At 42.7% G+C, this 16131-nt stretch overlaps 1 protein-coding gene across 1 annotated transcript in view; it reads left to right on the forward strand.

Annotated features, from left to right (window-relative positions):
* Window positions 1-14022, forward strand: part of LOC125407959 (uncharacterized) — a 129229-nt gene extending 115207 nt beyond the window's left edge. The window contains exons 10-16 of the mRNA XM_087909895.1: window positions 4717-4835; window positions 6811-8735; window positions 9522-9626; window positions 12073-12119; window positions 13558-13591; window positions 13668-13807; window positions 13890-14022. Coding sequence (XP_087766021.1) covers window positions 4717-4835; window positions 6811-8735; window positions 9522-9626; window positions 12073-12119; window positions 13558-13591; window positions 13668-13807; window positions 13890-13986 — 2467 coding nt within the window. The 3' untranslated portion in view covers window positions 13987-14022. The remainder of the gene's footprint in view (window positions 1-4716; window positions 4836-6810; window positions 8736-9521; window positions 9627-12072; window positions 12120-13557; window positions 13592-13667; window positions 13808-13889) is intronic.
* Window positions 14023-16131: the final 2109 nt, after the last annotated feature.

Below are 16131 nucleotides of genomic sequence, written 5' to 3' on the forward strand. Positions count from 1 at the left end.
TCAGATGTGCATCTAGTGGGTTAACCTCTGAATTATTCTCTGAACTCTCACTGTACCACATAGGACCAAGATGTGATCATCAAATCTAAACTGTCTTTGCAAATCAGCATGCTCACCTTCATTGAAAAGTTGGTCTTGGGAAATTTCCATACCTCTAGCCCTACTTTATTGTTCTGTGATCCTCTCTCCCCCATATTTTTCATTGTAATTGAGAACTACCTTCTAAGATTACTGTAGCTAAAGCTTCTCAGTCTTGTGGGATAATTCTGAGTAGTCTATGAATTTAACATTTGTTTCTCAAAGTGTGAATGCATACCATATGAAACAACTGCTTCTTCTTCTTTTTTTTGGTTTTTTTTTTTTTTTTTTGGTTTTTCAAGACAGGGTTTCTCTGTAGCTTTGGAGCCTGTCCTGGAACTAGCTCTTGTAGGTCCTGGAACTAGCTCTTGTAGACCAGGCTGGCCTCAAACTCACAGATATCCGCCTGCCTCTGCCTCCAAGTGCTGGGATTAAAAACGTTCGCCACCACTGCCTGGCAAACAACTGCTTCTTTAAATCTTTTCAAATCTAACATTTCAACAGGATCTATTTAACTTCTGATAGCCTTGGGGCTGCCTGTCATCTGGTACTTTTTCTTGTAGCTTTCTCCCACAAGCTTCAGGGAGACAGAGTGAGCCATCTGAAAAATGGACACAGGGAAGGGGATGTGCAGGAGAAACCTGCTTGGCAGGAAGTGAGGACACAGAACTGACTGGATATTGATTTTCTAATAGCCTTGGACTGTTCCTGTTCAGTTTCATAATTCAATGTTGTGGTAGGTTCTGTTCTAAATTCCTCTGTCTGTGTGTGAATATTTGTCTTAGTTTCATTAGTAGATCTTTCTAAGGATTGTATTTTATCAGTCATTTTTTTTATACTTGGAACCAATATCAAACCACTTTTTTAAGTATAAAACATGAATTACTAAAGTGATAATTATAATTAACATGTCAATCCCAGCTAAGTTGATTATTCCTTCATTTAATTTTTCTTCATTTTCAAACCATACATTTTGGAACCAACCATAGTGTCCTAACTCCCTGTATCATAATGTTCCCCATTCTTAATGTGAGAAAGACTTTTGTTTTGAAGTTTTCTTTAAAGGCTTTTGAATAAAACATCATTTCCTCCTTAAGAATTCCTGAGTGTCTCACAAGATCTGTTGACTTCTCAGTTTTTCTACAGCAGCAGTGTTTGACTGTGGGGAGTGCCTCAGGGTACCTAGGTAGCCAGGCTAGTACTGTGTGCCCACTGGAGTAGCAGCGGGATGCTGCTGTGCTGCATGATCCGGGTTGAGAGCTCTTGCAGCTTCTTGCATGTACCCAGGGGCTGAGGGTGTGCAGCAGTGGCAGCAGCAGTAGAAGACTGAGCAGGTGCAAGCAGCTGTCAAGGCAAGCAGGCTGGTCCAGGGAAAGCCCACAAGCTTCAGGGAGACAGAGTGAGCCATCTGAAAAATGGACACAGGGAAGGGGATGTGCAGGAGAAACCTGCTTGGCAGGAAGTGAGGACACAGAACTGACTGAATGACAGCCAGCAACTGCCTCGGGATTAGGTATCAGGGTAAAAACTGGATTGATCAGAGAAACGGTGGGGAAACAACCATTGGACTCCTCTCTTTTTCCTTCCTCGATCCAAAAAGGGCCTGTGAATCTTTCTAAGCCCCTCTTTTCTTACTAAGCCCCTGCTACTAATTCATGTGTCTCTCTAAATGTCCTGGGTCCTTCAAAACTTCTATAGCTAATTCTGGTCAGCTAGTAGCTAGCTCCACCCTCTGATTCAAAGTAAACTTTATTGTTAGTCTCAGAAGTATCAGAGTCTGATCAAAATATCCCATAACACATGGTCTCACTATATAGTCCTGTCTGTCTTCGAACTTGCTGTAAAGACCAGTCTGGCTTCAAATTCACAGAGATCACTGCCCTTGACTCCAGAATGCTGGGGTTAAAGATGTGTACTTTACTTGCTTTTTTTGCATGGAAAGTTTCTTACTCCAAACATTGAGGTAAATTTCAGTTTGGGTGTATCGTAGATGTTGATATTCCTATGTGCTCCCAGGTATGGCTATTGTTACTCAAAAGGATTTCACCATTTTTAATCTATCAGTGAAGGTTTGTGAGAGGGTAATATAAAGTAGCCTTTAGAATTCCTGATTTATAACTCCTAAGATATGTTCTAAGTGCCTTGTGGCCATCAGTCGTTAGTTCTCCTGCCTGGCATGTGCGAGTGCCCTGTGGCCATCTGTTATTTGCATGTGTGAACAGACAAGATTCTTAACCACCTACCAAACAAAATTATTTTTCTTTATGACCCAATTGGCAGTTGTTGTTGTTTTTTTTTTTCCTGGCTGTCAGCAGTTTCTTCACACACATGCAGTATTTAGTACTTTGCTGAATACGTGAGCTATCTGGCTTCATGGTTCTCTTTTTCTCAGTGTGCCTCTTGCCTTATGATACTCTGTCCCATCAACTATAGCCACTTTGATTTTCTTGATTTCTCAACTCCATTTCTGTTCTCAAATTGTCTACCATTTGTTACTTTGTGTTTCTCTCCTGGCAACACAGAAAGTCTTCTAGAGCAGTAAGTTAGTATATAGTCAGCTTTTCACTGATGTGGCAAAATACCTGAGAAAGACAACTAAATGGAAAAGGTTTCTTGAATTCCCGGTTTCAGAGATTTTAGTCCATGATCACTGCATTTTGTCACTGTAGACTTGTGGGGACACAGAGTGTGAGTCTTCTGACCCTTGACTTGTGCAGGGTTAGCAGTCATCCTACTGGACAGTAGTCCTCAAGACAGTTCACACATATGGGGCCAGACTACTTCCAAGTGGAACGGTTCTTCACTGTAGTAGAAATCGTTGAATGAGGACTAGATCTTTCTCTTCAAGCTATGACAATGGTAATAACTTCTTAAGGGCTACCCTGAAGTATCAGAATTGAAACAGTGATCAATCAGACCACACCTTGATCAGGACTGCTAGAATTATGCATAGCCCTGCCCTTACCCCACCTAGATCTAAAGCTCATGTCAGCCCTTGAAGATGGACTTGTGATCAAAAGGCTCTTTTAGTGTTTGTTGTCACAAGTATAACCACAATAAATAAAGCTCTCTTTGCTTGTTACCCTTGACCTCCCCCCGACCAAAAAAACAAAAAAAAAAAACAAAAAAAAAAAACCAGAAACAAAATAGCACCCTGGTTTGGTTTGGTTTTGAATATTTGTTTTCTTGGTTTTGAGTGAGGGAGGTTAAATCCATTCACTCTATTTTGGCCAGAAGTCGGTACTACTCTTTACATCTTTTTGTTTTGATTCAAGATCAATATATGGCAGGTGTTACCTGTCATGTTTTTGGTTTTTATCAAAATCATTTCACCACTTTTTCATGAGCCATAAATTGACATTTCAGGCTAGATTTGTCTGTTTCCTCATCAGTTATTAGGTTAAATATCTGTACTGCTTTCTTGGATGGGACTTTAAGTGACCTTTCATGATGAGTTTGATCACATGTAAAGTGGAATGTTGAAAATCTTCAAATTATTATTTTTATATACTGTAATTTGAGAATATCCAGTGGCTGACAGTGGCACTTAGGAGGTAGGAGCTAATGGATCTCCATGAGTTTGAGGCCTAAAAGGTCTATGTAACAAGTTTTAGGATAGTCAATGCTACATAGAGAGATCTTGTCTCAAAAAACAAACACAGGAAAAGAAAAGAGAAGATATGAGAAGGAGGAAGGATGAACCTATGGAATTGTTGAGAACTTAAAGATCCTATTCTCAAACATCTTTTGCATGGCTGTTTTTGATAACCTGTTGCAACTAATTATTACTTGGGAGTTCCAAAATCTTTTCCACATCAGTTAACTAGTGTTTTCTCGAAGACCTACCCTGCTTTTGTTTTTGAATATCATTAGCAATTCAGATTGTCTTTACATTATATTGTATTTATTGTATTTCATTATAATTTATTATTCTTCCTTTGTTCTTGCTTTCTCTTTGTGTCTATCAGTGTGTGTACACACACACACACACACACACACACACACACACACACACACAGATCAAATGCAGGGCCTTGCACCGCTACACAAACACCTTGCCAAAGAACTGCACCACAGCCCTTACTCATCGGAACACAAAAATAATCCAGATTTGGTCAGTGTGTCCCATGTTGCCATTTAACCAAAAAGTATGGGTTAAAGTAGGCTATTTTAGGCATTACATAATCTCTACTAATCTAATAATAGGAAGAGGGAAAAGCATCCCTAGGTTGGAGGCTTGCTCAGGCCCTGTGCATGACCAACCCAGAGTGAGACTTGAGTTGAGGAGAGATACTTCTACCATCAACATCACCTAGTTCTGTTTTTGTCTCCTTTGTTTTAGGCTTGTCACCTGGTTCTGTTCCTGTCACCTTTGTTATAGGCGCACACACACACACACACACACACACACACACACACACACACGACGCTTGTTCTTCTGTTGAACACCTCTGTCCTACTTCATGATCACTTTCAGTATCAGAGAGCAGCAATTTGCCATTGAGTCCCCATACAACTGTACATACCATGTGCCTCAAGAACTCCATCCTCTGTGACCCTGTGGTGGCCTTGGCCTGCCTCTTCTGTACCTCAGTAAAGCTTTTCCAGTAAACCAATTCTCTGTCTCCCTGTTTATAGGATCTTACCTAGCCACATGACCTGCTGCCTCTGCAAATATAAAACTGATATTGAGGTTGTCTGCAAGACAGTCAAACTGCATTGCCATACTGGATGTCTGACAAACACCACACATTGTCGTGAGTCTCTTGCCTGATGAATGTTTTAATTTTATGTCTTAATTTTAACTAGTTGTGAAAAAGACTCATCCACACCTTCTCCTTTGATGAAAGTTGGATTCTCAGCTATTATTGCATGATTAGAAAATAGAACTGTTCCATATGCAGAAAGAGCAATAGAAAGGGGTAAATGGGAGAGAGATAACATAGGTGACCACAGACTCTGCACTATGCTGTCTGCCTGGTATCCTGCTTCCAATGATTACTTTTGCATATAGCACACTTCAGTCTGTAAGCTGGTTTAATGTACATTAGGTCTCAAATGATCTCCTACTTTTGATATCTCTAGACAGATTTTGTTTGATTTCTTTTCATAATTTTATAAGTGATGCCTTTTTATTTAGAATCTGAGAGTGTCTGTTCTATATGAGCAGTGAGCGCTGCCTCACTGTGCTGCTGGAGCAGGGAGCTCTTCCATGTCCACACCGACCACCTCCGGCTTTTCTATCGCCAGATCATTCATGTAATTTTAAGTGTTTTTCTAAACTGAATATTGTGGCACATGGCAGTAATCCCAGCTACTCAGGAGGCTGAAGCAAGATGATCCAAGTTCAAGGTCAGTCTAGGCAATTTAGTGAAAACCTATCTCACTTATTTTTTTTAAAAAAAATTATTTTAAAGGGGGACAGGGATATAGCTTGGTAGTATAGCTTGTACTTAGCCCTAAAATATTTTCTATGTATTAGGTTTGTTAGCAATAACTTCATTCCAAAATACAACCGTTTTCTTGCCTAAATAGTTTGAATGCAAGTCTTTAGCCTTGATCTGGAGAAGATAAATAGAAGTGGCATCTGACTGTCTATATAAATAAAATGTCATTTATTTTTAATTTAAGAAACAAATTACATTATTCTTTTTTCTCCCAGAAATGACAAGTAAGCATTTCCCTTATTTTGCACATCAGAAGTGTCAACTGCTGTTGCCTCTTCCTTGAGTTATCACTTCCTAATTCTGAGCTGTCCACAGGCACACAGTTTTCCTTTCACCACTCCTTCAGGCCCTCACTACCACCCCAAATCCTCTCAATTCTCCTGGGAAAGAAACAGCAACACAGTGACCCACTTGACCTTCATACTTCCAGAAGCTTTGTCTTGTTCTCACGTGGACCTGGAAAAATGAGAAATGAAGTGAGAACAGGCTTCAGACAAGAGTAGCTCTGACCTTGTGCATTTTATGAGTTCAAGTAATGTTTATCCAGAAATTGCTATTCTATAAATTGATTTTACATAAGAATAAAACCCAGGACATTAAATATGTCTTCACCTACACCTCATAACCCCCTTAACTCAGGCAAGAACCAGAAAAATGCACAGAGAGGGTGCTCCTGTTCCAGGAGCTAGAATATGTGGCAGCAGAGCCTATGGGAAGAAATTGGGTGGGTAGGTGGAGAAAGACACATATCCAGATGTGATTAAGAGGCACCTGCTTTAGCATTTCTGCCCTCACTCCCCTCAAAGGTTGTCCATCACCATAGTTAGCTGTGGTTGTATCAACACAGGCCACATTGAAATGATGGAGAGAGGAAACCTAGTGGGCCTCTTGAATCTGAGGCGGGATGGTGTAGATGTAGAAACCTGAGGAAGTTCAGCCAGCCATGCAAAGAAAAGCCGGGCTTGTCTTCAGGCTCTGGGTCTCTGTACTGGTCCACTGGCTGTCTTAAATAGACTTCCTGTGTGCACACTGTGCAATGTTCCCAGGAGGTGCCTACTTTGCCAATGACACTCTTTCTTTCAGTTGCTCCCGTTTCACAGGATTTAGTTTAGTGTGTTTTCACACACACACACACACACACACACACACACACACACACACACACACACTAATGGCATACCAGTATTTGCTGACCCATAATTTATTTGACTACAGTGTATGATGGTGAACTGAGAAATGGCTAAAAGTATTCTCTGACTAAAGGCAATCTCTTCATTTTTGACAGTTGAAGATGCATCTATAGGGAACCCAGAAGGGGCATTCATGAAGGTGTTGCAGACCCGGAAGGAGAATACCAGCACTGAGCTCATTATTGAACCGGAAACGGGCTATTCAGAACAAGAAAATGCCAAGTACTCCAGCTCCATGGAAGGAGAGATCGACTTTAATGATGAAAATGATGTTATGAGTGCCCTAAATTACATACTGCCATATTTCTCTGAGGGAAATCTGGAAGATGTAGTATCAACAATGTTACCATACATTAAACTACTGTTTTCTCATGAACAAGATTCAGAGAATTCCTTGGGATCTTTGCAGAATAATACAGAAAGTCTTCTTCCTACAAATGAATCTGAATCTGGTAACTTCACTAACAAAAATAAATTGAATAAACTTTATTTTCTAGAAAATTTGTTAGATGCAGAAATTGATGAGGTTAAAAAGGAAGGGAAAACTGAAGTACATAAGGAGAAGTCTCATAATTTAGGTAAAAAATTTAAGCGAGAAATATTTGAAAAGAGATGGGCACCTGCCCAGGCCGAGGAAAAAAGTCTTGCAGAGATTGAGAAGGCAAAGAAAAGACTCCACAGCCTGAACAGAGTGCTCAAGGGGTCAGGAAGCATACAGAAAAGGCACTTTAAGGGAGTGAGTGACAAGAGCCTGTGGAATAAGCAGAGTGTCCAGACACCTGTGGAGAGCATCACCAAAAACGGGCAGCTCGGGAGCCCACCCACAGCGGAGTTGCAGCAGCTCAGTCTGGTTCAGAAGCCCAGGAAGTTACTGGGAAATTCCTTCCACTCAGAGCCCTTTCCCCCAAAGGAGCACGGGGAGGCAGTGTCTTCTTCCCCAGAACAGTCGCTGGTGGACAAGACTCCCACTACAAAATCGCTGCCTGAGTTCATAGACAGACGAAAAGACTTGTCTTACACCATTTTTATTTTAGAAAGTGCAAATGCCAATGTGAAAAGAACGAAGGGGTCTAACCCTAGTTTACTGTCTGAAAAGAGACATCGAAACCTTAGGAAGAAAAAATCTCGTTTCCGGTTGATTGCAAAGAGTCCAGCATCCTCTGTAGTGAGGAGCCTGGTAAATTCCCCTGCAGAAGGGGTCCTTTCATCTTTAGGAGACCTGAGTTATGAAGAAAAACCTTTTTCAGAATTATATGCTGCCTTAGAACCTCCTTCAGAAAAACCTCTGGCTGTAGCTGATGATATTGATGATATTGAAGAAAACATCTTTGAACCAACCATCCCTATGTCTGAAGAACCTGTATCAGAAAATATATTCCCTGAAAATCCTGCTGTAGAGTCTAATGGGCCTATATACGATTTAATTCCAACAGGTATCACGGTGACTGAAGAAACTGCATCAGAAAATATACCCTCTGAGAATCCTATTGTAGAATATAATGTGCCTACCCCCTATTTAATTCCAACAGACATCACTATGCCTGAAGAAGCTGCATCAGAAAATATACCCTCTGAGAATCCTATTGTAGAGTCTAATGTGCCTACACCTGATTTAATTGCAACTCTTCAGCAAGCCAGCAAGCCACAGTTAGACTTCATCTTGGGGTCTGATTCCCATGATCATGTCAAAGAATTTGCTTACTCATTGCTGATGTCACCAGGTGAACGCTTTGAATCTCAGCTAAACCAGCAGCTGCGGCCCCTCATCCCCAACCATGATGTAAGAAGGCTTATTGCTCACGTTATCAGGACTTTGAAGATGGATTGCTCTGATCCCAGTGTGCAGCTGTCCTGTGCCAAGCTCATCTCCAGAACCGGCCTTCTGATGAAGCTTCTCAGTGAGCAACAAGAATTCAAGTTGTCCAGGGCCGACTGGGATACGGACCAGTGGAAAACTGAGACCTACATCAACGAGAACCCAGAAACTCAAGGTGAACAGAAGAGTCTGGAACCAAGTCAGGTGAGGACGATATTGGAACTGGGTCCCCTGTACCCTCTCAATCATTTAAACAGAAAGACTGGGGGCTTCTATTCCAGATCTTGTATTGACCGCATAACTCTAGTCCAGCCAAGACAGTGGTTCTCACTTTGCTTCTAAATATATTGACAGAAGGCAACCTAAAACACAAAATAGAATAACTGTGTTAGATAGGTAGCACATTTAATTTGGTATGTTCTTTTAAAATCTGCAAGCTACTAAAGTAGAAAACTTTTATTATTTTTTTCATATTGCCATTTTGTTTTATAGTGTTGGGGATTAAATTCAGGACCTTGTATGCATAATATACAAGGACTTGATCACTAAGCTATATACTGTAGCCCATAGTTTTACTTTTGTTTATTATGTTATTGGGGCGCTTTGTTTTGTTTGAGACGGGGTCTCACTATGTAGTTATATTTAGCCTAGAAATTGCTGTGTTGATCAGGCTGGCCTTGAATTGTCAGAGATTCACTTGCTTCTGTCTCCAGAGTGCTGGGATTAAGAGCCTCACCAAGCCCAGCTCTTAGTTTTATTGAGTCAAAGTCTTCATGTATAATCCAGGATATACTAGAACTCACCTGGTGTTCTAGGTTGTCCTTGAACTCATGACAGTCCTCTTATCTTAACCTCCCAATTGCTAGATTATATATAAGTTACCATTCACAGCCCAAGAAGGAATTTTAAGCAATTAGCCTTCACTTTCTTTCATTCTTTTTATTTTATTAGTATTTAATAATGTCCATTCATTTATTTCATATATTCCAGCACACAAAAGAAGTTCCGGGATACGGCTACAACAACAAAGTCATCTTGGCAATATCTGTAACTGTAGTGGTGACAGTGTTGATTATCATTTTCTGTCTCATTGAGGTAAGGACAACAATACATTCATGTGTCCAGAATGTGCCCGCTCTGTGTAACAGGCTTAGAGGCTGCAAGCTGAAAACCTGAGTCCCTTACCCTCTCTGTCTACAGATAATGTCTCCATTGTGTTCACGGCACTCTGTGAAGTCGGGCTCCTCAATGGCAGGTCATTATGTAACGTTCTGATTTGGTGTCAGACTGGTGGTGTTGCTGTGAGAGGCTGTGGGAGCAGTGGAGAGTTCTCTGTCAGTGAGGATGGTGGAATTTTGAGGCTAGAAGGCAGAAATCAGCATGGGGTCAGTTCACGACCTCCAGGAGGATGTCCTCCGGCCCCTGTACAGACAGCACCTCCACACCTAATGTGGTTGTGACTTCCAGGGAAATGTCTGTAAAGTCCTATATTGCTCTTTAGTGGTGTGTGCTGTTCACCACTGTACTGGAATTTATTCACATTTTCATTATTTCTTCTGCCAATTTAGATGATACTCTGAGTAGAGTAAGCATGCCCTGTATTTTGCCTATAGTAGATAACAGTGGTATTCAAAGAAGAGAAATGATGCATTGCATCAATTCCACTATGAGGAATGATAGAATTCAGTACTTATTAAAATAGCATCATAGAAAGAGGTTTTATGTACTTCTTTAGTCCTTGCTCTTGAGAAACAGAAGCAGGGTGATCCATAGTTCACAGTCATTTTCAGCAATGTAGTGAATTCAGGCCAGGAATATATGAAATGCTGTCAAAAAAAAACCAGATTAAATAGTAACAGACAGAGAAAAGCTATGGAAAAGCAGTGCAGAGACTGGGGTTTGGGGATTTATATGGCCTGTGCATGCTAAGCATGAGGTATATTCCTAGACACTTAAGGCTTTTGAATAATTTAATAGTTTAGTCAACAGTGGAAAATGGAGTAAATGGTAAGAGAACAATTGCCTGACTGTTTTGTGGCCAAGTAATGAAAGCTTCCTCCTTCTTACCTTAAAAAAACCGTCCGAGGGAGAAAAAATAGCTGTGGTTTTAAAACTGAATGTGTGGGGGGAAGAGCTGTCTGTTCCCAGCTGCATACGCAGAGGCCTTCGCTGCGTGCTGGGTATGGATGCTGTCTTCCGCATCCCTCGGGATAGAAGGCTGGTGCCTGCTGAGCACAGCACAGAGTTGTCCATTCCTTGTCTGAGCTCATCTCAGCCTCCTCTGGGAAGAGCTTAGCAAGCCTCTCCTAGGGTGAAGAGCACCTTAGGCCCAGTGGCCAAACCAAGAGTAAATCTCCCATTCATTCCCCTATCCCTAAGCCTGCACCCGGACCCTTCACTGGTCAGTTTCGCCCCCTCAGAGACAAACAGGAAGTACTGGGAGTGTGAGAGTACAAGGAAACCATTGGAAATCACCCAAAGCATTAATATATTCCGTGGCAAAACAACCCAGTGGAAAAGGAAAGTGTCTGTAGCCAAGGCCACTCACCTACCGGCCTGTGCCGCCTGCTGTTATGTGTGCTCTTGTCACCAGGGCGCTGCCACCTCAGGGAGTGCAGACTCCTCTGCTACTCCGTCCTAGTTCTTCTCTAGCACTGTTTTCTCATGTGTACATTTCCCACCTCCCCAGGAGAGAAGGAGCTTGAGACAGGGTTTTCTATAGCCAGAATGACCTGGAATCCACTGTGTACCTGAGGCTGACCTTCAACTCCTGATCTTCCTGCCTCAGATCACAGGCATGTGCCACCAAGTCCAGTTGGTGTGCTGACATCTTTGTTTTGTGACTTTCCACCCTACTGACTTTTCATATTACTTCCAATACAGTTTTAGTTGATCTCTTCAGCTTTTTGGTTGTCTGTTGTTTCTAATACAAATAGTACTAGTTTTTCACCTGTCTTCCCCATTTAGTTTCTTTATTATGTATTGAGACCTTCTTGACAGGGCCACCCCACAGCAGTCACAGAGGAGACCTCTAGATAGGGCCACCCCATAGCAGTGACAGAGACATCTTGCACTTGTTCTTGATCTCTTTAACAGTGCACTCTTTAGGCTTTTGCTGTATACTTAGATGGAGTTAAAAATATTTTTAAATCACCTGACCATGATAGTGCTTACTTTTAATCCCAGCACTCAGGAGGCAGAGGCAGGCAGAACTCTGTGAGTTCGTGACCTGCCTGGGATACAAAGCTAGTTCCAGGACAGCCAGGACTGTTAAACAGAGAAACCCTGTCTCAAAAAACAAAAAATTCATACTTTTAACAGAAATTGTTATTATTAGGAAGTATTTGCTGAATTTTATCTAAAATAATCAGTATAACATATTAAGTGAAACCTCAAGGACGGTATTGTAAAGAGACAAAGAAGGGCAGAGTGGGCTTCTGAGCTCACTGAACAGGTGAGACTTTAGGTAAGTAAAAGGAATTAGTAGATTTAGAAACAGTGGTCATTGTGGTAAGCAGAAATATGTTTTCTCCCCAAACAGGTTTATTCACACAGAACAAAAGAGGGAGATGAAGAAAAGTCCACAGGGTAAATATGAGACCATCTTTCACAGAGAACATGAGAGTTAGCAGAGAACTTGGGACTCACCTAATTCCCTCATCTGACAGGGAGAGGAAAACTGCCAGGAAGAATATGATCCTCTCTGTTGTTTTGCCTGGCTCCAAAGAGGCACCTGGCACTAGCATGGATGCCTCTGCTACCACCAGGCCTTCAAAGAAAGAGGGTGGAAATCAATAGGTTTAGGCTGTACCAGCTTTTGTTAGTGTTGTCTGCTCCATCTAGAGACTTCAGAATTGGATGCTTTGGAGAAGAAGCAGGGGAGCCCAGAGTTAGAGTGCAGGGCTGTGAGTGTACAGAGGAGGAAAGCCCATATTCTCATCCTGTTGGTCACCTTTTGAGCCTCTTCTTTCTTTGAGTGACACAAACCTCATAGGGCTAGAGTTGGGAGAGATTATGGACAATAGTTGCCTTTCTTCTAAAGAGGAAATGAAGGACAATGGCAGAAATGTCTGGTCCTGTGGTCACTCTCTGGGGCATGTCAGAAAGAGGACCATTTTCTCCCTGGTGGAGCCCTTGTTTTTACTTCCTCTCTGCTCAAGCTTTGGTCATATTTCACTTCAAATCTGTACAGCATATATGTCTGGAAAGTATGCTCTGAGTTTCCTAATTGTCCTTGGATTCAGAAAAGATAACTAATGTGTGTGTTGGTGCTTGTCATGTACTTTACTGCTATTTTGGAGACATGGTTTCACACTTAGCCTGGTCTGGCACTCACTGTGTAGCCAAGGCTGGCCTCAACCTCACAGAGATCTGCCTGCCTCTGCCTCCCGAGTGCTGGGATTAAAGGCATGTTGCACTACTGCCTGACTGGCCGTGGAATCTTGTTTCAGGCTCCCAAGGATTGGAATCATAGGCATGATCCACCAGGCACAGCTAGCCGTGCCCTTTAAACTGCTCTTACAGCTCCTCACCAGAGGCAGGCTGCAGGGTGAAATCCTGAGTCTGTGAGCTGTGCTGTGGACTTGGGCTTTGCACTTGGAGGATAAAGCAGCCAGGCAAGCAGGAGCGGCCCCTCCCTCACCTCAGCAAGTCTGCCTATGAGAGCTGATCTGCAGGAGAGCAAAGGGCTCCTGCCCAGGGTGGCTTCTTCAGAGGGATAAGTTGGTTCAGTGAAATAAGTGGGGCTATTGTCATGCTGGTGCCTGGGCTCTGCTCCAGGACAAGTCACCTGCAAAGATCTCCCCAGGGGCATTGTGGGCCCTTAGAACAGACTTAGAAAGTTCCTAAAAGCCAGATATGCATGGAATTGTTGTTAAGTCCCAGTGCTGGGGTGATCTTTGTTATGGGGAGAGCCAAGATGTCCCCAAACATACACACGTGCGTGCACACACACACACACACACACACACACACACACACATACGGCACAATCACTAACTGTCTTCTACATGTGTTTTCTTCCAAGGAGTAAGAGATGCTACACGGACAGTGAGAGTCAGGTAAGCCTGAGACTCGGTGCTGCGGCTGGAGAAGGTGGGGGCTAACAGAACTAATGTCTCCCCTTCTCTTTCCTAGGAAGGATTTTTCTGGCCAAAGTGGCCACACTGGCTTACAGATTTATTCAAACGTGACACACGAAAGAAGAGCATGACTAGGGGATTGCATGTCAGGGAGTCCTCTGCGGGGGAGGACGTTACCATTCAGGATGTACAATGGTAAATGTCTAGCTCAGATGAGGAACTAAGGGCAAGTTCCTCGTTTCAAAGTTTGAAAGCCTTGGCGTTGCTTTTCTTCCAGGGAGGTCAAGGAAGACGTGATGCCGCCGACCCTGAAACTGCCGGTCACTGAAGCAGAGGAGAGTGAAGCAGCTGATGACACTGAAGGCACAGAATGATCTGCTATTGTTTATTAATAAATTATTTTTGGTAGATTCGTGAGTGTCGAAGGCCTTTGTGAATAAGTGAAAATCAATGCACAGCAGTTGATATTGTGGGCCAGTAAAAATAACTCATTGTGCTATATTCCTGTGTGAATGTATGGCACTGTGATTGGTTTAATAAAGAAACTGACTGGCCTATAGTTAGGCAGGATAAGGTTAGGCAGGAGAACCAGACTAAGAGAATGCTGGGAAGAAGAAGAAGCAGGAGGGGGTCTCAAGAGACGCCATGAGATGCAGAGCAAGCAGAATGGAAAGTCTGTACCAGAGGTAACGAGCCTTGGGGCAGCACATAGATTAATAGTAATGGATTAATTTAAGTTATAAGAGCTAGTCAAAAATAAGTCTAAGCTGTTAGGCAAGCATTTATAATAATATAATAGTATGTCTTAGTGTGGTTATTTGGGAACGTTTGGTAGAACAGAGCTGATCCATGGTCTTGACAGAAGCCTCCCCTTACAGCTCATTGTGTAAAAGCAGTTGCCATGCAAGCCTTGTGACTTGAGTGTGAACCAGAATCCAAGAAATAAGATAAATGTGGTGGTTTGAATGAAGATGGCTCCCCTAGACTCATCTATTTGAATAATTGGTTCCCAGTTGGTGGAACTGTTTGGGAAGGATTAAGGAGGGTGAGGCCTTGTTGGAGGAGATATGTCACTGGGGAGCTTGAGGGTTCAAAAGCCCAGGCAATTGCCAGTTCTCTTTCCTCTCCCTCTGCCCAAGCCCCACATCCTTTCTTCCCTCCTGCTCTCTCCTCCCCCATAATATTTTTTCTTTTTCTTTATTCTTATACAATGCATCTTGATCACAGCTTCCACTCCTCCCAGTCCTGTCCCTCCTGCCTACCTCCCCTCTGCTCCAGATCCACTGCTCCTCCATTTCCTTTGAGAAAAGAGCAGGCCTCCAAAGGGTATCAACTGCACACAGCATAACAAAATGCAGTTAGACTAGGCACAACCCTCATATCAAGGCTGACAAGGCAGCCCAGTAGGCAGGAAAGAGACCCAAGAGCAGTCCAAAGAGTCAGATACACCCCCACTCCCATTGCTAGGAGTTCTGCAAACACCCCAAGCTAAATAACCACAGCATGTAATTAGAGGACCTAGCACAGACCCATGCAGGCTCTGAGACTGCTACTTCAGTCTCTGTGAGCCGCTATGAGTCCTACTTAGCTGATTCTGTGGTCTGTGTTCTGGTGTCCTTGGCTCCTCTGGCTCCTGCAATGTTTCCTTCCCCAAGCTTCCCCTAATGTTTGACTGTGGATCTCTGTGTCTGCCCCCACCAGCTGCCTGAGGGAGCCTCTCTAATGATGATTGGGCTAGGCACTGATCTAAAAGTATAGCAAAAAATTGTTAGGATTCATTTCTTTGACTTTTTTTTTGTCAGTTGTGAAGAAACCTTGTACCATGGGGAGGGGGGCAGCCTCTTGGACCATGGATTCGGCGCAGACAACACCTAAACACCTGTTATCACAGAAAGATTCTTTATTAAGCAGTGAAGAAACAGCAAGTGACCTTGCAGGTATCATTTTTAAGAAGAGAAAGGGGGGTGTCTATTTGAGAATGGGCTAGGATGTGGTGGTGTGTTTTGATTGGCTGTGTTAATTAGGTGAACCAAAGGGGCTTTTCATTGCTAGACTTTGGTAGTCATGCTCGGGAATGAGTCTGGCATAAGAAAGTATTCAAATACGGGATATATGGATACTTTTATGGCTGGCTTTAGGGATATAATCTGTGGTTAACAAGGGGAAGCGGAAGGGCAAGGTCTGCCAGTGCCATATTTGACCGGGCTTGTTAGGGCTCAAGTCTTGTTTGTTCTTTCCTAGGTCTCTGAGACATCCAACTTCTGATTCTTGGCCATACAAAATATACATTTGAGGGGTAGAGAGACAGTTCAGTGTCTAAAAGCACCTGCTGCTCTTCCAAAGAACCTGGATTCGATTCCCAGCACCCACAGGTGACTCAGTCTTATAACTCATTATAGGAGCTCTGATGCCTGTGGCCTCCATGGGTACCAAGCATGTAGGTGATGCCCAACATACATGCAGGCAAAACATCCAAACACAAATTTTTTTTTTAAAAAAATTAAGCCTTTGAATTGAAA

The sequence above is a fragment of the Myodes glareolus genome, chromosome 9 (genome assembly GCF_982192425.1).
Source record: "Myodes glareolus chromosome 9, mMyoGla1.1, whole genome shotgun sequence".
NCBI lineage: Eukaryota > Metazoa > Chordata > Mammalia > Rodentia > Cricetidae > Myodes > Myodes glareolus.